The following is a 23,581-nucleotide window of genomic DNA, read 5'->3' on the forward strand; positions in this document are numbered from 1 at the left end:
TCGTCGGTGTACGGATCACGGTGCGACATTTGGTGAAGCAACCTGAAAAAACGTTCTGGCGCTTCGTACGTCACGTCAGTACCCACACGCTGAGACAGTTACCGTACGTCCCATGAGGCCATGGCTTTGATTTATATTAACTGCAGTGTGTCACAGTGATCTCAGCTTATGGGCTGTGTGTGTGTGTGTGTGTGTGTGTGTGTGTGCTAGCATGCCACAGGAATGCATGCTCTCATGCACATCTGTAACACACTCATCTCCCTTTCTTCGTCAATCAAACACACATACACACACACACACACACACACACACACACACACACACACACACACAAACACACACACACATAGACGCCTGGAAGTGTGTAAGATCGCAGCAGGCTCCATACAGCACTTTTAAAACAACCGAGTGTGATGTCGCAATAAAAAGAGAAAGAGAACGAAAGTCTCGAAGTTCTGTCAGACGTCCACCGGCGAACTGTGGGAACGTCAACCATCTGCGTCTCTGCTCGCTCCTCTGTATCTGATGGAGCAGATGTTTCGCTTTGCTCAGCAAAAAAAAAAACACAACATGTGTCACGTGGCTTCTTCGTCCTTCAGAACAGCACCGGTCTGATTCGTGTGAGAGTTTTTCCAGAATCAGACAGAGATCAGATTCGAGGTTTAATCGATTTTCATCATCATCATCATCATCTAAAAAAAAAAAAAAAAGCAATGCAGTCGCACCGGTTGTTTATTACATCCTTCTTCTCACAGTGGAGCCTGGAGGACAAACGCTTCTCTTTCTTCGCTTTATAAAGAAAGAACTAAAACACGACAGGAGAAAAAAAACGAGTGGGTTTCGGATCAGTTTCCTTTAACAGTATATCCGGTGTTGGTGTCTGTTAGTGACGTTATAACAGCCGTAAACACTCGTTCCCTCACCAGTGTTTATAGCTTTAAGCAGAACAAAACAAAAGCAGGGTGTAAAAAGGGAGGTTCTTACCCGTGGTCCTCTCTTCCCAGTAGGCCCAGGGAGCCCGGGGGGGCCAGGAGAACCCTGCAAGACAAGATGAGAGCGTGAGATGAGACAGAAACGACACGACCGGCAGCCAGAAAGAGACAAACTCACAATGTACAACAGTCTGCTCGCAGAAAACAAGATCAGTGTGTAACAGAAACCTCATGATATCTCCAGGCCAAGTGTGTGTTCCTCTCACGCTCGTGTGACCCGTAAAACCTCCCGACTGCAGACGCGTCTGTTTCACCCTTCGGTTCAGTTCAGATTTCTTTGTGTAGAGTTTTAAACAATGGACACACACGAGGTTACTGGTATTGTCCGGAGAAAGGTGTTTAGAGTGAACAGTCATGGGAATTTCCACCGAAATCTATACGTGTCATCTCCAGGCACTCGGGAATCCTCAACTCTGATTGGTCAGAAGGTGTTGATTCATTACCAACAGCAGCAAATCACAGGTAAATTCATTCATTCATTCATCTACTACCACTTATCCGAACTTCTCGGGTCACGGGGAGCCTGTGCCTATCTCAGGTGTCATCGGGCATCGAGGCAGGATACACCCTGGACGGAGTGCCAACCCATCACAGGACACACACACACTCTCATTCACTCACACACTCACACACTACGGACAATTTCCCAGAGATGCCAATCAACCTACCATGCATGTCTTTGGACCGGGGGAGGAAACCGGAGTACCCGGAGGAAACATGCAAACTCCACACACACAAGGTGGAGGTGGGAATCGAATCTCGACCCTGGAGGTGTGAGGCGAATGTGCTAACCTCTAAGCCACCGTGACCCCCCCCCCCCTTCACAGGTAAATTATTTATCGTTAATGCGCTCACTCTGACGCCTTATCGTTTCTATAGTAACAGCTCAGCATGATCCACGTGAAAAAGAAAAAAGGTGGTGATATCGTTATCTGTGGAGAGAAGTTTCTCAGAAGGAGTCTCCGGTGCCAGTTTACGTGCCGTCACGTTGTTACTTGGCAGGGGAGAAAATAAAAAGTGGATGTTTACAGCTACTAGAACGTTCGCAGGAACTTCCTCTTTTCATGGACGTTCTACAAATGAATAAATAATTCAGAGATCTCACTGAACACGAGCGGGACAGGTTCGGGAACTCACAACTAACTGACACTAGGTTTTTAATAACACGTAGGGAACCTCGACAGCACGAGAGCTGGAGGTCATGTGGTGCGGCTCTGTACATCCTCTTGCATGCGGTCCTCATGTCAATAGAGCTTGGCTCAGACTATAAAACTTTACACTGTACGTAACATCTCAGTCTTTTTAAGACAGGAATCGTTTGAGAAATATTTTACACAGTGAAACATGACGGATCGAGACAATAGTAAACACAAATTACACCCATAAATGACGAGCGACTCAGTGTCATCCATGTCGACCATCCTTCGTGCAGCAGGATTTATATATTTTATATCCCAGCAGCTTCAAATGAATCAGTCAGTTCATTGAAACTGATCCTTCAAATGAATCGACTCATTAAAATGATTCATCGCTGCATAATAGGGTCAAAATATTTATTCATTGCAACAACAGATGCCAAGATCAGGCATTGTAATTTGACATTGTTTGCCTAGCACTACTCTCTGTGTGTGTGTGTGTGTGTGTGTGTGTGTGTGTGTGTGTGTGTGTGTGTGTGTGTGTGTGTGTGTGTGTGTAGGTGTAAACATCTGGAAAGAAGGTTACTCCAACTTCAGAGCAGATATGTTTCAAATCCAGCTATTTTCCAAGCTAGTTTCACTATTACAATCACACACACACACACACACACACACACACACACACACACACACATAGACACACACACACAGATAAACAGATATACTATGCGTGCTATGGAAAGTCTGATACATTGAATTCTCTTACAGTTCCAGTGATGATGCAAGTAATCCAGCAACAAATTGTATACACTAATAGGTTAAAATGTGTGTGTGTGTGTGTGTGTGTGTGTGTGTGTGTGTGTGTGTGTGTGTGTGTGTGTGTGTGTGTGTGTGTGTGTGTGTGAATTAAACATCACATAAGACACAGAAGTCTCCTACTGCAACTCCACCAGCTTTGCTTTACTGCTAATGGACACGTGCCTTATCTTTCCCCACTGATCGCCAGCCCATGTGACCTGAAGCGATCGCGAGGAAAACAAAACACAAACCTTACACATTATATACGGCTCTGACCGAACAGGCGAGGAAGCCTTGTATTACATTTTATTGTGAAAAACCAGTCTCAGTGTGTGCTATTGTGAATACGAGTACCTTTAGCGTTGCTACCGTTAATGCTACAGTTAGAGCTAGCGACACGGGCATAACTAAAGAGAGGCCGCTGGTGGCATGAAGCCTAGACTGAAGCGTGGTTATCCGCTGGCTACACAACAAAGACTGGACAACATCTCTAGAAAAATCTGAACGATCCTTTCATCAGTGGCAACGGATTTCTTAGTCCTTTTTTAGCTACCGTTAGATAGCAGTACCACACTTAATAGCATACCATACTTCATCAAATATAGCCTACTGTAACACTCTGACTAGCAACTTAATAAATCTCTAAAGGCCAATCTGAGACACCATTCTGTCGATCTCTTTATAAATATCAGAGCACTAGAAGCGCAAATCAGCTGTCCTTCGCTACTGGCCATGTTTCAGTTATTCTAAAGGAATGACGCTTGGACGAGACTGCCCCGCTTCTTAAATCAGAAGCTATAGCTGCCAAACCTGATTCACTCAGGGAAGCTCTTAAAAATGCATCCACTCCTCAAAGCTTTCCAAGAACCTCAAAAAAGAAATAAATTAATTTGGATATTTATGTTTTGCCGTTTGGATCATTTTTCATGCAGAACTTTGCTCCTGCTTGTCTTGGAAAGGTTTTTAAAAACACAGCACTTTGACTCAACTCACTCACACACACACACAAACACACACAAGCTATAAAATCACAGCTCAGATACTCACCGGAGGTCCTGGATCCCCTTTCAGACCATCAAAACCATCATAGTCCAAAAAATAGTCTCCGTCTTCAAATCCGTAGTCGTATCCATAAACCCCTGAGTCGTATGTCTGTTCCTCGCCATATTCCTCAAGACGTTCCAGCTGGTTGTTGTATCCTTGCTGCCTGTATAAGGTTGCACCGTTTAGCTTCATTTGGGAGTCCTGGTTGTTACTCGGCTGGTTCTTCCTGTGCAGAGATATCAGGTTTGGAGTGGCCCGAGTGGCACGGGGTCTTCCCAGCAGCTGCCGATCCTCAGCGTTGATCTCGTCATAGGGTCTACCTTCACTTGGAGGGGTGCTTGTAGTAGTTCTTGGGGTAGGTTCTGGGGAGTGCTCTGACCTGAAGGGGCTCGGAGACGGAGCGACAGTCCGGGTGGCACTCGATCTCAGTGTATTCCAAAAGGATGCAGTTGTAGGGTTCATTTTGTCTATGGAGTTCCTGAGTGTGGAGTTGGCTGAGTTTTGTGTGTGTGTTTCAGAAGGAACAGGGGAGATTACAGAAGACAACGTAGAAGGGGATAAAGATCGGAAAGTGTCTGCCAGTCTGCAGTTTTTTTTAACATAGTCACAGTAATGTGCTGCGACCTGCGCTGAAGGATATATCTCCAGCTGACACAAAGTCCCTTCAAACTGTGCCGCCCTGGAGCTCATTCTCCCGACGGCCAGACGGCCGTTTGGGGCCAACATTCGCGGCCTGGTCAGTGTCTCCTCATTGTAGTGTAGCTCCCCACATCGGGCAGCGAATGACACAGAACGTGGACGCACTGCCACCACAAACGAGTGCCACTGCCCATCCTGCGCTTCATAGCTGAAGTAGACGGATGCCTTGTCACCTGTGTACACCACCACCCGATTGCGCAGAAGCTGCAGACCAAACTGGAGCCGGTCCAATCCGTCCCGCACACTGAAAAGGAAGGCATTGGTGTTATGCTTGGAGTTGAGGTTCACTATCAGGGAAAACTCCTTCTCCACACCTGCGGGAAGGACGCCGGCTACAGGGGCTTCAATCATGGCATCCTGGTCCAGAGTCACCCCAACCCCAGAAGGGTAGAGAGATGGAGGGGAAGAAATAAGAGGTGGTGAGGTGATCATCCAAGAGGTATGGGCGACATCTCTGCGGCTGGACAGGCCCAGCTGAAGAAGAAGATCTACACCTGAGAGACAAAAAGACAGAAAAAGGAGTCACTGAAAGATTGGTTGATGTGTGGGTTGCACAATAAAATGCTAACAGGGATGTCACCATGCTAGAAGCACGTTGTCCATAGAATAATTTACCCCTAGCCATTTTCTCTCACTAAGCTCCAGTATCTGTTCCATTGATATCAGTTTATTCCCAAGGCATGAGAGCCATCACAAGCAGCTGTGGTCCAGATGAATTGATGGCAAAGGAGCAGAAGGGAAAGTCCTCAGAGTCAGGCTGAAAAGTTCTCCAAAAGATCTAAATTTCCACTTAATCATGGTGCTTCACTTCCCACAAACTCCACATCTCCTTGAACGAGCTCATATGACAAGATCGAGTACTAAATTCCGACTTATTTTGTCTTCAAATGTTTTCCGTATGCAGCCAAAACTGGGAATGTTATGGCAATTTGTAAGGTCAGAGTGAGCTACAAAGTAGAACATCCACCTTCTGCAATCTGTGGCACCAGACAACAGCAGGTCTGAATTAGTGAAGCAAGGAAAACAAAGAAGATCCATGATTCCCTGTTCTGCAATGGAGCCTGATGAGAGATCATCTGAAACTTAAATGACCCCACATGACTGTTGGAAAAGTAGGAAATGGGAACAAATTCATTATACAATGAAATCCTAGATGTCACATCAAATCTCCATCTTACTCGTGATCAGGGATCTGTACAGGACAGACCATAATACAAAAAGGAACAGAAGACACTGGGTGCTTTCTTTAAGAGTGAGTCAGCATTTTGGCCCATGTTCCTTTTCACTAAACAGCATGCTCTCTTTATTTTTCAGGACAGGAAACAACACAGGGATTGGAGGAAAAGAGTTATCTGAGAAAACCTATGACTGGATTTGTAATGAAAATGCTTTGCCCTGCTGCTGGATATCCATGATCCCTGTGTCCTTGCTTCCTGCTGCAGGAACACAGCATGACCTGATCCACCTCTCTAGCACCTACACCTCAGACCAGAGGAACAGAGCAGTTCTCAGATTAGGTCTTTCCTTTAGTGCTAGGATTAAATTCATCAATCTCAGCTTGTAAATCTGAGATCCAATTATCCTAACAACAGGAGACGGTGATGGTTTTTTGTTTTTTTCTGCTGCTAGGGTTAGGGTTAGGGTCTGCTGCTAGGGTTAGGGTTAGGGTCTGCTGCCAGGGTTAGGGTTAGGGTCTGCTGCCAGGGTTAGGGTTAGGGTCTGCTGCCAGGGTTAGGGTTAGGGTCTGCTGCCAGGGTTAGGCTTAGGGTCTGCTGCCAGGGTTAGGGTTAGGGTCTGCTGCCAGGGTTAGGGTTAGGGTCTGCTGCCAGGGTTAGGGTTAGGGTCTGCTGCCAGGGTTAGTGTTAAGGTCTGCTGACATGGTTAGGGTTAGTGTTAGGGTCTGCTGCCAGGGTTAGGGTTAGGGTTAGGGTCTGCTGCCAGGGTATGGGTTAGGGTTAGGGTCTGCTGACATGGTTAGGGTTAGGGTCTGCTGACAGGGTTAGGGTTAGGGTCTGCTGCCAGAGTTAGGGTTAGTGTTAGGGTCTGCTGCCAGGGTTAGGGTTAGGGTCTGCTGACATGGTTAGGGTTAGTGTTAGGGTCTGCTGCCAGGGTTGGGGTTAGGGTCTGCTGCCAGGGTTAGGGTTAGGGTCTGCTGCCAGGGTTAGGGTTAGGGTCTGCTGCCAGGGTTAGGGTTAGGGTCTGCTGCCAGGGTTAGGGTTAGGGTCTGCTGACATGGTTAGGGTTAGTGTCTTACATAAATCCCACTTTCCTGTCCATCATTGATTTTCCAATCCCAGTAGGATCAATGGTCTTCCTGTGCTTATAGAAACGCTGTTTATTCAGGTCCAACCAGGATCATTGGATTTCCCATTCAAGCTGAATTCCAGCTGAACCAGTGTTTTTCTCGTCCCAGCAGGATCACTGACTTGATCAGACCCCAGTGAATCCTGGTGTATGATCACAAGAGGCATAAAACATCTGAATGAGATTATCTTTGCAGCAAAGATCACTTATTTTGGATTCTATAGCGTTTACTCCACATTTCCAGCACGCATTTCTGTAGGACATTTTCTATAGCTTCAGTTGGACAGTTTGACAAAAATGTAAACGAAAAAAACGAAACCCACAATGTTTGTCATTTCTAGCAGCTGAATCGAATCATCGAATCAAGCAGAACAAGTTCACGTCCATCCCTCAGACCTCCTTCCTCCTCACCTGAGTGTCATCAATGTGTTCTCTGTGAAACCGGCTTCAGGATGAAGGTTTAATGTATAAATCTTAAGGTCTTCCTTATTAGTCACATTAAAGTCCATGTAGCTGCTGACAACTGAAAAGTTGGAACTATTTCTGAACCCTGAACTTTACAAAGAACATTTGAAGAACATAACATTTATCTCTCAGATCTAACAGACAATGTTTTTTATAAAAAAAACAAAAAACTCTTAAAGCCATCCAGCATTGGTTTTGTGCCTCCACTCAGAGATCAAAGCATCACAGCTCACTTCCCAGGCAGGTTCCGCATGACCGACTCCGTGAACTTTGACCTCAGGTATAGGCCGTCCAATAAGCTTTTCAGAGCTGTGACTCCAAAGACATGGACAACATTAAAGAGAAACCATGCAGACCGTAAAAACCCCTTTAAGGTAACAAATGGACTTCAGTCACTGACATTCTTACAAACGCTTGCAGAGAAATGTCTCAAAATGCCGTTTTTTTCTTGATTTTTTTGCCCAATGACGATCCATTTTGCTCTATTTTTAAACATTCATTCAATGTTTACTTAATGACAGTAGTATTAACTGTAGTATTAACTGTAGTATTACTGTAGTATTAACTGTAGTATTACTGTAGTATTAACTGTAGTATTAACTGTAGTATGACTGTAGTATTAACTGTAGTATTAACTGTAGTATTACTGTAGTATTAACTGTAGTATTACTGTAGTATTAACTGTAGTATTACTGTAGTATTACTGTAGTATTAACTGTAGTATTAACTGTAGTATGACTGTAGTATTACTGTAGTATTAACTGTAGTATTACTGTAGTATTAACTGTAGTATTACTGTAGTATTAACTGTAGTATTACTGTAGTATTACTGTAGTACTGACTGTAGTATTAACTGTAGTATTACTGTAGTATTAACTGTAGTATTAACTGTAGTATTAACTGTAGTATTACTGTAGTATTAACTGTAGTATTACTGTAGTATTAACTGTAGTATTAACTGTAGTATTACTGTAGTATTACATATTTTGTGATTTAATATGCACGATCAGATACAACAAAATAAATAAACGAATAAATTAATTAATAAAGAATGGATATTGGTGAAAAACAACAAAATGTAATCCTGTAAAAAAAAATGATAAATTGAAATTGTTGTTTACATATAGAGACTTATTTTTTTTATTTTTAGGATTGATTTTCTGATATTTATTTGGATGGCAGTGGAAATTATGCAGTGGTGTTTAATTGAATTTTAAAAATGTTTTTTTTTTGTTTTGTTTTTTTGTCAATGTGCCGTCATTTTAAAGCTTTGTTGCTTTAATGTTGTTGTTTTTTTAAATATGTCTTACGTTTTTATTATTATTTTTATTTTTGTTGTTATTATTATTATTATTATTATTATTATTATTATTATTATTATTATTATTATTATTATTATTATTTATTGCACATTCTAACATCTGCCTTGTTATCACTCAGTATATTTTATTGTCCATATGAATGTTAAAGCCCAGGCAGATCTGAAGGTTACATAAACACTGCTTTTATCTGCTTCTTGAAGCACAGTGAGGTCTCACAGCCGGTTCGAGGTGGTCTTTATAAACACTGCATTCTCTCACCATTCCTACACACAGGCCTGAGGCTCTCCTCCACTCCACTTCCTGTTACTCTTCTATCTCAGACTGGACTCTGTTTAATGTGTCTGATGTAGAGCAGGAATTTCTCTCTGTTGGATGAGGAATCTGTCGACTGATCTGCTCTCTCAACCACCAGCTCTTTTACACAAGCATTCTGATCACACTGGAGCTTCAGAGGTTTAAATACGTTTCAGAAGCACGTAACACTGAACACTTTTATACCTCCCAAGGGGTTCAGATCACAAAGGAGGGCAAACGTAGAGGACAAACGTAGAGGACAAACATAGAGGACAAATGTAGAGGACAAACGTAGAGGACAAACGTAGAGGACAAACATAGAGGACATAGTGGAGTGTTGGTGAGTAAATGTGAGGAGATTTCTGACATGCTGGATGTGAAATATTTCTAATATTCCAAAGTTTCTCCCACTGCAATGTTGCTGAGTGTGGAGCTTTACAGTGTGTCCCCCACACCACCACCACCACCACCACCACCACCCCTCTCTCTCTCTCTCTCTCTCTCTCTCTAAATGATGAAGCTGCTCTACATTCTCACAGAGCAAGAGCAGACACGCCGAGACGGAGCAGAAGAAAATCAGAGGAACTTTATGCACATGAACTTCATTCATTTCAGCTTCATTGTTATTCTTCTGCTCTGATTTGTATGGTGAAGAATTTACACTACAAACAACACTGTTGTAATCTCTGATGTTATTAGAACATCACACACACACACACACACACACACACACACACAATCTCTGTGACACAGAACAAGTTTTAGAGAGAGTGAGAGAGAGACAGACAGATAATTTGTCAGAGAGAGAGACAGAGAGAGAAAGAGCGACACTGACAGACAGACAGATTGAGAATCAGACAGACAGATGGAGAAATGGACAAACAGACATGGAGACAGGGAGATGAAGAAACAGATGAACAGATAGACAAAGAGAGACAGAGAGAGGGGCAGACAGACAGAGAGACAGACAGGGAGATGGAGAGAGAGAGACAGACAGGGAGACAGACAGAGGGACAGAGAGACAGACAGGGTGACAGACAGACAGAGACAGACAGACAGAGAGACAGACAGGGAGACAGACAGAGGGACAGAGAGACAGACAGGGAGACAGTCAGAGGGACAGCGAGACAGACAGAGGGACAGAAAGACAGACAGGGAGACAGAGGGACAGCGAGATAGACCGACAGAGGGACAGAAAGACAGACATACAGACAGACAGAGGGACAGACAGGGAGATAGACAGACAGAGGGACAGAGAGACAGACAGACAGAGAGACAGACAGGGAGATAGACAGACAGACCGACAGAGGGACAGAGAGACAGAGAGACAGACAGAGAGACAGACAGGGAGATAGACAGACAGAGGGACAGAGGGACAGAGGGACAGAGAGACAGACAGAGTGCTCACCTTGAGTTTGTGAATGTTCTTCTGCAGACATCACAGTGAAACATAGTGACAGGAGCAGAAGGAGGGCTCTCCTGAAAAAACCCAGAAAGACAGAGAATAAATTATATTTTTACTGCAGATGTTTTTTTTGTCTTTCTTCCAGTCACATGAAGGTATTAGCTTTAACCTCATTATGATATTAATCAATCATCCAGGTTTCAGGTTCTGGCCCCTGAGCCAACGATGAAGAGCCCAGTAAAGGAAGGCTTAGTGCTCTAATCTGATGCTTTTTACAGCATTTATTTACCCGGCGCAGGGCCGCTAACGAATGCAATGCTGTAACACGCCTGAAGCATCTTCTGATGAAATATTTTGGCAGCAGAAGATGTTACAAGAAGCTCAGAGTCCTACAGCTCTGGGTTAGCATCCAGGGATCAAACCCAAGACCCAGTTCCTTATAGAAACCACTGCCACTGCTTATTATTCAGTTATTCACCCTAAAGCATCTTATTCATTAACTAAAATAAATGATTCCATACATCCAATCAAAATAATATGAAAGATGAGGAACTTGAGCGGCTCACACGCTTTGAGTTTAATGCCCCAGAACGGACTCCTGAAGTACGGAGAACTACAACATGGATTACTGCTAGCTTTAATGCCTTCACAACGTAAAGTAGTCGTGTCCACTAGTTTACACCGATCGGACAACGGACAACGAGAATGGAGAAAAAAACAGCTAAGGATTGACTGAGGACGTGCAGGACATCACCTGGATCTGAAGGACAACACAGGAACATTTAGTTAAGAGATGTGACCTTCATGATATTGCAGTTAGTTCTGAGAAAAACAAGAACCTCAACTGATCCTCTTCACTTCATATGAACTGGTGATTTTCTTGTCATGCTCTCAGATGAACAGATGAAGTCTGTCTCTGGGGACAGATGTGTTCAGTCTTTGTCTGAACTCTGGACTCACTTAACAAAAAAACCAAACAATGTTTTTTTCACTAGCAGAACAGACTTTCAGAGATAATCAGGTTCCAGCATGCTACTCTGAGAAAAGTGAGTTTGATGTGGCCTACAGCTGAGGGAAATCCAAACATCTCAAAGCACACAATGCAAACACAGCAGAGTCCTACGTGCTACACCCGTGGACCATGGAGCAGACGCCACAACCCCATTTATCCAATAAATATACAAAGAACCTTTTTTTTTTTGGAAGCCAGTAACCCTTATCTACTTATCCATGAACCACTGAAGAACCCTTTAAGAACCTTTTTTTTTTGGAAGCTCAGAACTCTTGAGATAAACAATGAACCTTTTCATGTGCAATGAATCGTTAATAAGCCTTCGAAGGAACTTGGTAGCGATGAACCGTTAATTTATTCAGTGAACCATTTAAGAACTGATTCGTTTTGAAGAGAGCTCTTCATTATCCATCAAAACCCTCGAAGAACCCTTTCTGAAAGCCAGCGACTGGCGACTTCCCAAAGCGAAGAACCCGTAATTATCCCCTGAACCCATAAAGGACCTTTTTGAAACCCAAGAATGTATTTATCACTGTAACTATAGTAACTATAAATGGATATAAATCCATAGATTGATGGAATTTATGGATTAAATCGCTTTGGTATGAGAAGTTTAGGGCGATGACGATGACTCTGCTTCATCACACCAAGCATTAAAACAGCTCAACAAAATGGATGACAGATTTAGACAGACAGGGACATGGAGAGAGAGAGACAGACAGACAGACAAAGGGACAAAGAGACAGACAGAAAGACAGGCAGGCAGAGAGAGAGAGAGAGAGAGAGAGAGAGAGAGAGAGAGAGAGAGAGAGAGAGAGAGAGAGAGAGAGAGAGAGAGAGAGAGAGAGAGAGAGAGAGAGAGAGATGAGGGGGCAGAGAGAGAGAGAGAGAGAGAGAGAGAGAGAGAGAGAGATAGAGAGACAGACAGACAGAGGGACAGACAGGGAGACAGAGAGACAGACAGGGAGACAGACAGAGAGATAGAGAGACAGACAGACAGGGAGACAGAGAGACAGACAGGGAGACAGACAGGGAGACAGACAGAGGGACAGAGAGACAGACAGACAGGGAGACAGAGGGACAGAGAGGCAGACAGGGAGACAGAGAGACAGACAGGGAGACAGACAGAGAGATAGAGAGACAGACAGACAGAGGGACAGAGAGACAGACAGGGAGACAAACAGAGGGACAGAGAGACAGACAGGGAGACAGAGAGACAGACAGGGAGACAGACAGAGAGATAAAGAGACAGACAGACAGAGGGACAGAGAGACAGACAGGGAGACAGACGGAGGGACAGAGACACAGACAGGGAGACAGACAGACAGAGGGACAGAGACACAGACAGACAGACAGACAGACAGACAGAGGGACAGAGAGACAGACAGGGAGACAGACAGAGAGATAGAGGGACAGACATACAGAGGGACAGGGAGACAGACAGGGAGACAGACAGACAGAGGGACAGAGAAACAAAATGGATGACAGATTTATGACCCATGTCCATGCAGTGTAGTCAACAAACACACACACACACACACACACACACACACACACACACACACACACACACACACACACACACACACACACACACAGCATCTGGTTTGGATGTAAAGCTCTATATTGTCTAAACCGTAACACAATGCGTTTATAATCAGATTTTCCCGACCAAATTCAGAGCTGAAGGTCAAACAATTCGAACGCGTTCTCAACAGAACTCTCCCACAAACGCTAACGACAATCAGGTTGCATCCGACATCACGTTAATGTTTGTGTGAAATATGAAAAGAAAACGAAAACATCGAGCCGTCCCTAAAAAAAACCACGCGAGGAAATCACACACGAGCTCTACAAGCTAGGAACGTTCAGAAGAATCCAAACCAAAGAATTTAACCAAAGGATCCATAAGTATGAGCTTCTGACAGCCGACAGATGGAAGCTACAGTAGGAACCTTTAGTCACTCGTTAGTAAAAACCCTAAGAACATGTTTTGGAAGCTCAGCCACAGATATCCGTCGAACAGCTAATAAAACGCATGAAGATTAGACTTTTTAGATGTCGAATGAATCCATAACAAGCTTTAGAAGGAACTTTTTGGAATCTTTGAACCTTTAATTATAGATTTAATCCTTGACCTCTTAAAGAACCTGTTTGTGTGAATTCTGAACATTTCGTCCAAATGATCTTCTAGTCATCTACAAAGCAAAAAAAAAAGCTCCATATTTGTTTGTTGGCATCTCAGCATCTTTAAGAAGCCACTGAAGTATTTATGAAGCATGAAGCTGCATGAAGCTGTTGCAGTAAAATTCATTTCCAAATCCTTTGCTTCTCCTCTCCGTGGCACAGAGACAGGGTTTGACCACATGACTGCGGCACTGTGGTCAGACGGAACAAACCAGACGACACGCCGCTGCCCGACTAGAGCCAAGAGTCCTACTGAGAGAGTCTGGAAACGATTGAAGGGAAAAAACGTATCTGTGTTCGGCTCAAATCTCAGGACCGGCAGAACGACACCTTTAATATCGGAGTGTTCAGCCTCAGGTATCGTTCACAAAACACTGCCTGGCAAACGAATAAAGGATAAACAGAACTGAAACTCAGGCCAGGTTTCACACCTGTGCTCTGTTCTGGACTCCCTGAGGCTCTGGAGAAGTGTGAGAGTCGCTTTCGAGACAAAACTCATCCCTTTCTGGTCAACACTGTGCACTTGTGTGTGATTCCATTGGTTGCCTATTGATTGTTACGGTCAGTGAAGGACACGGAGCACCTTATGACAGAGACGCAGACTTCCCCTGGACTGGAGCGCTGTAATCAGTTCACCTGTGTGGAGTCAGTGCTCTCACTGAGAACATCGCTGAAACACACGTGAGCTTGTGGTCACAAATGGAAGAAGTTCATTCATTCATTCATTCATCTTCTACCGCTTATCCAAACCTCTCGGGTCACGGGGAGCCTGTGCCTATCTCAGGCGTCATCGGGCATCGAGGCAGGATACACCCTGGACGAAGTGCCAACCCATCACAGGGCACACACACACAGTCTCATTCACACACACACACACACACACACACTACGGACAATTTTCCAGAGATGCCAATCAACCTACCATGCATGTCTTTGGACCGGGGGAGGAAACCGGAGTACCCGGAGGAAACCCCCGAGGCACGGGGAGAACATGCAAACTCCACGCACACAAGGTGGAGGTGAGAATCGAACCCCGACCCTGGAGGTGTGAGGCGAACGTGCTAACCGCTAAGCCACCGTGCCCCCCTTGGAGGAAGTTAACATAAGAAAAGATCTGCAACGATCGATGTTAAAACAAAGCTCTGAGTTAGCAATGCTGCTCAGATGTCAGGACTCTCACAAGCGACTTACACTTATCTCTAGATGTCTGACTAGCTTGACAGCTACATGTTCACTGTTATGTGTTGGGCTACCAATCGGTAGGTTGTGAGTTCGATTCCTACGTCCACGCCATTTCTAAAGCTTTGGGACTCCATCAAAAAACACAGTGAGAGCCGTTATACACAAATGGCCAAAACATGGAACAGTGGTGAACCTTCCCACGAGTCGCTGGCCGACCAAAATTACCCCAAGAGCTCAGAGGCGACTCATTCAAGACCCCACAACAACATCCAAAGAACTGCAGGTCTCACTTGCCTCGGTTAAGGTCAGTGTTCATGACTCCACCGGTAGAAGATGAGTGAGTGAGATTAGAGCCTGGACTTGACCGAGTTAAAGGTCACGTCACGTCACGTCACGTACCGGCGTGAAAAAAACGTATTTTTACTTACAGAAGCAAAGGAATGTTGATGGTTTTTTTTTTCGTTCCGGCGTGTCGTAAATCTCTTCGTATTCACTCGCTAGCACGTTTGCCTTCATGTCAGAAGTAAGGAGTTAGAACTCAGAACGTTGTGGGATGCCGCCATGTTCGTGTTTTGTAGCTAACTGATGAACTCCTCATCAGAGCCAGTGAGCATTTAACGTCACTCGACACTTTTCTGTAAAGATTTTCTGCTGTTCCTGAAAACCCCCTGACAGACAGGCAGACAGACAGACAGACAGACAGACAGACAGACAGACAGACAGACAGACGGACAGACAGACAGACGGACGGACAGACAGTCAGACAGACAGACAGACAGACAGTCAGACAGACAGACAGACGGACAGACAGACAGACAGACAGACGGACAGACGGACAGACAGACAGACAGACAGACAGTCAGACAGACAGACAGTCAGACAGACAGACGGACAGACACACAGACAGACAGACAGTCAGACAGACAGTCAGACAGACAGACAGTCAGACAGACAGACAGTCAGACAGACAGACGGACAGACGGACAGACAGACGGACAGACAGACAGACAGTCAGACAGACAGACAGACAGACAGTCAGACAGACAGACAGTCAGACAGACAGACGGACAGACACACAGACAGACAGACAGTCAGACAGACAGACAGTCAGACAGTCAGACAGACAGACAGTCAGACAGACAGACGGACAGACAGACAGACAGACGGACAGACAGACAGACAGTCAGACAGACAGACAGACAGACAGACAGTCAGACGGACAGACGGACAGACAGACAGACAGTCAGACAGACAGACAGACAGTCAGACAGACAGACAGTCAGACAGACAGACAGACAGACAGACAGACAGTCAGACAGACAGACAGTCAGACAGACAGACAGACAGACAGACAGACAGACAGTCTCGCCACTTCCTGCAGGAAAATTATAAAAAGTGCAAAAAACGTAAGCACTTAAACTGCTCCATGGTCCAGGACTGGGCTGATAAATGGTCTAATAAAGGGGAGGTTTGGGCAAAAAAAGCAGCTGCAGACAGACCAGATCTTCAGACATCAGACATCTGACCTCAGGCAGAGAGCCTGGAGATGGTCTGATGGTCTGAGTAAATATTTACTCAATCTACAGGAGAAAGTGAACAAAACTGTTTGAGTTCTCTCTCTCTCTCTCTCTCTCTCTCTCTCTCTCTCTCTCTCTCTCTTTAATGTCACTCAGTCATTAAGAGAGCCTCTCATCTGGATGATAAAGAATGATGACCCAGTTTATCCAGCGTACACACGAAACTGTCAGACGTTTATCCATCAGTGGGGTTGGTTTGGTCAGATGGAGACACTGCTATGAGGAATTTGCACCATTTAACCAGACCCGTGAAAAGACGGCAGAGGATCGTGCGGCGCTGATGGGAAAAGTCAGAGAGAGAGAGAGAGAAGAACGAGAAGAAATTTTCTTCCACATGTAGGAGCTTGTTAGCTTCACAAGAGCTAAATAAAAAATGAATGAATAATAAACTCCACATCTGACCTCTTCATCATTCCCTGCATAAATTCCCTGGGTTGCCAGATTGGGTTCAGTTAACTACTGTTTTATTCTTTTTTGAATCCATTTCTTTTTTTAGAAAATCGGCTAGCCAAAATCTCCTGACTTTTTTTCCCACATCCTGAAGCCCAAAGACATTTTCTGACATCTGGCAACCCTGTACAAATATTTTGACATCTCACTGACATGTGAAGCCATTCAGAGCATTTATTAGGGACTGAGCTTCAAGATCCGGGAGATTCAGTCATATGTGGCTGAAATAAAGTGTGAGTTAAATGATAAGGGTCATAAAAGCACTGATTAATAATAATAATAATAATAATAATAATAATAATAATAATAATAATAATAATAATAAAGAACAACCAAAAAAGTATAAAGATATGGTAAGTAAGTAAAACAATATAAAATTAGAATAATAATTCAAAACTGACAGCTGGGAAAGGGCAGAGCAAATGTTTTTACCCCCTACTCTCTTAGAAATGAAGGTTCCAGATTTTTTTCCTTGCCTCAAAGGGATGTTTCTGTATGATTAATAAATAAATAATAATCAGATCTTTAGAAGCTTTGCTCTAAATGTTCATTAAAGCTACAACATGCAACTTCCCATGATTGCGAGAGCGCAACATGTGTTTCCATAAAAAGCTGCTTCTGCAGTGTGTGTGTGTGTGTGTGTGTGTGTGTGTGTGTGTGTGTGTGTGTGTGTGTGTGTGTGTTACTTTACATAGCACATAGCCCATATTTGAGTTCATTCTAAGAGACAGAGAGAAACACATTAAACTCCACACTGCTGTACTCACGCTGGTGTAACGCGGCCGCCCCTTGTCCGTTGGGCTCCTAAATGCATTTGTATGCATTTGTCCGAGCAGCAGAGTCCTGGGTGAAAGCGGAATCGCGCGCCAGAAGAGACCGGGAGCGCGAGCCGGAGCTCGGTGGCGGCCGGTGGGGGGAAAAAAAAAAAAGCTCAAAAAGAGCCTCAAACTCTCCTCATTTTCCCCAAAACACAAACTTGTGGTGATCTCCTAGTCTCTCTCTCCCTGTGGGAAACTTTACACCCCCTTCCTAATCCCACTCCGCTTGTTAACAGCGTTGAGGACGCGCGCGCGTCGGTGTTGAGATGCTCTTGCACGGTGTTTGTCCTGCGCGCACGTGCAAATACCGAATCCGCAGAAGCTCCTCCGGGAGGAAGGCGGGACGGTCTCTCTCTCTCTCTCTCTCTCTCTCTCTCTCTCTCTCTCTCTCTCTCTCTCTCTCTCTCACTCTCTCACTCACTCACCCACTCACTCACTCTAGCCCCGGGCAGCGGGTGCCGCACGTGCCTCGACTTGCGCTGTGCTGAAGCGGAGCCGCGCTCGCTCATCCCCGCCTCGAGCAATAATCGGTGTCGGGTTTCGACGATACACCGAATAGTGACGTCACCGGTCCGATCCTCGAGCTCTTGTCCACAGATAGAGTCACAAACTTCCTTTTTTTGTGTGATCATGTCACATCGTGGCCTATAATGATAAAGGATGAAGCTGTGATGTGCAGCTACACTAGAGTCAGTACAGTACAGTATTACTACACTAGAGTCAGTACAGTACAGTATTACTACACTAGAGTCAGTACAGTACAGTATTACTACACTAGAGTCAGTACAGTACAGTACAGCACTATTACTCTAGAGTCAGTACAGTACAGTACTACTACACTAGAGTCAGTACAGTACAGTATTACTACACTAGAGTCAGTACAGTACAGTATTACTACACTAGAGTCAGTACAGTACAGTACAGCACTATTACTCTAGAGTCAGTACAGTACAGTACTACTACACTAGAGTCAGTACAGTACAGTATTACTACACTAGAGTCAGTACAGTACAGTACAGCACTATTACTCTAGAGTCAGTACAGTACAGTACTACTACACTAGAGTCAGTACAGTACAGTATTACTACACTAGAGTCAGTACAGTACAGTATTACTACACTAGAGTCAGTACAGTACAGTACAGCACTATTACTCTAGAGTCAGTACAGTACAGTATTACTACACTAGAGTCAGTACAGTACAGTACTACTACACTAGAGTCAGTACAGTACAGTATTACTACACTAGAGTCAGTACAGTACAGCATTACTACACTAGAGTCAGTACAGTACAGTATTACTACACATAAGGCAGTACAGTACACTACAGTACTACTACACTAGAGTCAGTACAGTACAGTATTACTACACTAGAGTCAGTACAGTACAGCACTACTACACTAGAGTCAGTACAGTACAGCACTACTACACTAGAGTCAGTACAGTACAGCACTACTACACTAGAGTCAGTACAGTACAGTGCTACTACACTAGAGTCAGTACAGTACAGCACTACTACACTAGAGTCAGTACAGTACAGTATTACTACACTAGAGTCAGTACAGTACAGCATTACTACACTAGAGTCAGTACAGTACAGTATTACTACACATAAGGCAGTACAGTACACTACAGTACTACTACACTAGAGTCAGTACAGTACAGTATTACTACACTAGAGTCAGTACAGTACAGCACTACTACACTAGAGTCAGTACAGTACAGCACTACTACACTAGAGTCAGTACAGTACAGCACTACTACACTAGAGTCAGTACAGTACAGTGCTACTACACTAGAGTCAGTACAGTACAGCACTACTACACTAGAGTCAGTACAGTACAGCACTACTACACTAGAGTCAGTACAGTACAATACAGTACTACTACACTAGAGTCAGTACAGAAGAGTCAGTCCAGTACAGCACTACTACACCAGAGTCAGTACAGTACAATACAGTACTACTACACTAGAGTCAGTCCAGTAGAGTCAGTCCATTAGAGTCAGTACAGTACAGCACTACTACACTAGAGTCAGTACAGTACAATACAGTACTACTACACTAGAGTCAGTAGAGTCAGTACAGAAGAGTCAGTACAGTACAGCACTACTACACCAGAGTCAGTACAGTACAATACAGTACTACTACACTAGAGTCAGTAGAGTCAGTACAGAATAGTCAGTCCAGTACAGCACTACTACACCAGAGTCAGTACAGTACAATACAGTACTACTACACTAGAGTCAGTCCAGTAGAGTCAGTCCATTAGAGTCAGTACAGTACAGCACTACTACACTAGAGTCAGTACAGTACAATACAGTACTACTACACTAGAGTCAGTAGAGTCAGTACAGAAGAGTCAGTACAGTACAGCACTACTACACCAGAGTCAGTACAGTACAATACAGTACTACTACACTAGAGTCAGTCCAGTAGAGTCAGTCCATTAGAGTCAGTAGAGTACAGCACTACTACACTAGAGTCAGTACAGTACAATACAGTACTACTACACTAGAGTCAGTAGAGTCAGTACAGAAGAGTCAGTACAGTACAGCACTACTACACCAGAGTCAGTACAGTACAATACAGTACTACTACACTAGAGTCAGTAGAGTCAGTACAGAAGAGTCAGTACAGTACAGCACTACTACACCAGAGTCAGTACAGTACAATACAGTACTACTACACTAGAGTCAGTCCAGTAGAGTCAGTACATTAGAGTCAGTAGAGTACAGCACTACTACACTAGAGTCAGTACAGTACAATACAGTACTACTACACTAGAGTCAGTCCAGTAGAGTCAGTACATTAGAGTCAGTAGAGTACAGCACTACTACACTAGAGTCAGAGCTGATATTTGGTTAGACTTTAATCCAGAGTGCCTCTTAGACAAGTGACACATATTCAGGTTGCTGTAAAGACTTTCTGCTTTCTGCTCATGATGTCTGCTGTTACTCCACAAGGTCAAAGCCTCCACCCTTTAGGCCAAGGTTCAGGTCTGCACTTAGACTTCAAAGTGTCGCTCGACCTGTCGCACCGAGTCGCTTATAACCTCCACTGCAGTGAATCTGTCTCGGAATAGCTGCTGCGTTTGTGCCGGGAGCAAAAGTAATGACCCTCGTTATAAATCAGCTCGCACCGCTCTTCCTGTTATACAGCTGACACCAGCTGATGTCGGGGGAGAAGTTTCCACTCGTTAATGAAGATGGAGGAGACATTTATGAAGCACGTTTCACTTCACGTCTAATGAAGTTGATGCGGCAGCGCTTTCGTTTTTTTTGCTCTCATGATAATTCCACCAACACTCATCAACTCATAGATCAGTAACTCTCTGGGACGTGTCTTCTGACTTCCTGTGTCTTGTAGCTGCAATGCATTCTGGGACTTTGCGTCTGTCGTTTGAACCGTCTCGGCTAAATCACTGGAAAATGAAGTGTGTAAGAAATGAAGGTGTCGCTCTTTTCTTTTTTAGGATGCGACGGTAGAACCTGACAAATTACAAACATCATCTCATTCATTTAATACCACCTTATCCGAACGTCTCGGGTCACGGGGAGCCTGTGCCTATCTCAGGCGTCATCGGGCATCGAGGCAGGATACACCCTGGACGGAGTGCCAACCCATCACAGGGCACACACACTCTCATTCACTCACACACTCACACACTACGGACAATTTTCCAGAGATGCCAATCAACCTACCATGCATGTCTTTGGACCGGGGGAGGAAACCGGAGTACCCGGAGGAAACCCCCGAGGGAGAACATGCAAACTCCACACACACAAGGTGGAGGCGGGAATCGAACCCCCGACCCTGGAGGTGTGAGGCGAACGTGCTAACCACTAAGCCACCGTGTGCCCTCTCTAAATTACAAACATTTCAATAGAAACTAATTTCAGATGGAAGGTAGATTTTGTTCCTTTAATATGTCGTAATCTGATCACAGATCAGACCAGCTGACATGTCTCAGTGTTGGCTTTCTGTCTGATCTGGGATTTGGACCAAAAGCCTTCCAGAAATGACTACAACAGCACAAATCCCAGAGAGGAGCTGAACTCCATCATCATTCTCAGCCCACAGAGAGATCAGGAAGATGATCCATTCTGCGATGGCAAGAACATGACAGGAACCAGACATCGGTCTCAGCGTGCGTTCTCTAGAAACGCGAGAATCGTCCAAAGACACTGAGATGGAGTCGGTCGCACACACGTGCTGGAGCATCGAGAGCCGAAATGAAAACGTTGAGAAAAGAAGAAGGTCGGTGTTTGGTGGAACATCCGATCATCAGAGTTTACTCCATCACAGGGACAGACTGTAATGTGTATTCCAGTTTAGTAACAGCGTAGCATGTGGTTTCTGGATCCTTCCGTGCAGATCGGAGATGCGGTGCGAGGGGAAGCCCGACTTCCTCCCCGAAGGAGCAGTGTGTGATGGCGAACACAAAGCGTTAGCAGATGTTCAACAGGCAAAACAAGCAGCACACGGCCGTGTCGAAGCGTCTGCACCGTATTTCACTTTATTCATCATCCGCAGAGGAGAAGGGATATTCATCAACGCCAGACTTTTGTTATTTAATCTTCCTTAAAGCTGTTCATTTGTACAGATATCATTAAATATCAATAAATATTATATCTCACGTCTCATAAAGGAGAGAAAAAAGCAAAGGAGGGAAATAAAGCTTTAGAGTAGATTAAGAGTCGCACCGTATATTATTATTATTTACGTTATATACAGTGCAGTGGGGGGGGGGGCACGGTGTCTTAGTGGTTAGCATGTTCGCCTCACACCTCCAGCGTTGGGGGTTCGATTCCCACCTCCACCTTGTGTGTATGGAGTTTGCATGTTCTCCTCGTGCCTCGGGGGTTTCCTCCGGGTACTCCGGTTTCCTCCCCCGTTCCAAAGACATGCATGGTAGGTTGATTGGCATCTCTGGAATATTGTCCATAGTGTGTGTGTGTGTGTGTGTGTGTGTGTGTGTGTGTGTGTGTGTGTGTGTGTGTGTGTGTGTGTGTGTGTGTGTGTGTGTGTGAGTGAATGAGAGTGTGTGTGTCCTGTGATGGGTTGGCACTCCGTCCAGGGTGTATCCTGCCTCGATGCCCGATGACGCCTGAGATAGGCACAGGCTCCACGTGACCAGAGAAGTTCGGATAAGTGGTAGAGAATGAATGAATGAATGAATGAATGAATATACAGTGCATTCCAAAAGTATTCACACCCTTTTATTACCCTTTTTACCCTTTCTATTATAGTTTACTAGTAGTGAGATATGGAGATCCTTTCCATAGTCCTTATTGTGTGACTCAATAAAGTACATCAAGATACAAACACAAGATGGAGTTTACAATAAATTCTCTAATTTCTCTCTAATTCATTTTCTTTAGGTTTCAGGTCTGGCTTCAGACCAACCAATCACAAGTCACTCCTGCATGCACCTGTCCAGATGTGGCTCCTGATCGGCCCTTGGTGTCTTCACACCGCTCCTGGTTGCGTTTGTGCTTCTGCGTGATTTGTGTTGTGTTACGGCGCACTGAGGTCACCACAATCCACATGGCATCAGCTTTGTTCTGGGAAATCGTCTAATCCGAAGGCCAGACGCTCTGTTTACGCTCTCTTCTGATTAACGATCAGTACAACTATAAGATCTGACGGATTTTGAATGCCATTTGTTTGCTGTGTGTTTTTTAATGAATCGACATCCTGCTTTTGAGTTCTCTGTTTTCTTGCTGACATCCACAGCTTTCAGCAGCTTCCTCAAAACACATCTGAGTCCTTTGAACTGCAGCAAAATGAAAATAAAGGAGCTATTTATCCCCAGACCAGATGTCTATTAATGACTGCATCATGGATTCATTAATAGAAACAGAAAGAGAATCTCAGCGTGAACACAACTGGGATC

At 44.5% G+C, this 23,581-nt stretch overlaps 1 protein-coding gene across 1 annotated transcript in view; it reads right to left on the reverse strand.

The window, feature by feature from the left end:
* The window catches only part of LOC113658696 (collagen alpha-1(XXIV) chain), a 75,244-nt gene extending 57,040 nt beyond the window's left edge, over positions 1–18,204 (reverse strand). The window contains exons 1-4 of the mRNA XM_047807080.1: positions 17,635–18,204; positions 10,463–10,533; positions 3,974–5,163; positions 985–1,038 (exon numbers count right to left, since the gene is read on the reverse strand). Coding sequence (XP_047663036.1) covers positions 985–1,038; positions 3,974–5,163; positions 10,463–10,533; positions 17,635–17,681 — 1,362 coding nt within the window. The 5' untranslated portion in view covers positions 17,682–18,204. The remainder of the gene's footprint in view (positions 1–984; positions 1,039–3,973; positions 5,164–10,462; positions 10,534–17,634) is intronic.
* Between the last annotated feature and the right edge of the window lie 5,377 nt (positions 18,205–23,581).

Source organism: Tachysurus fulvidraco, chromosome 23 (assembly GCF_022655615.1).
Source record: "Tachysurus fulvidraco isolate hzauxx_2018 chromosome 23, HZAU_PFXX_2.0, whole genome shotgun sequence".
Lineage (NCBI taxonomy): Eukaryota > Metazoa > Chordata > Actinopteri > Siluriformes > Bagridae > Tachysurus > Tachysurus fulvidraco.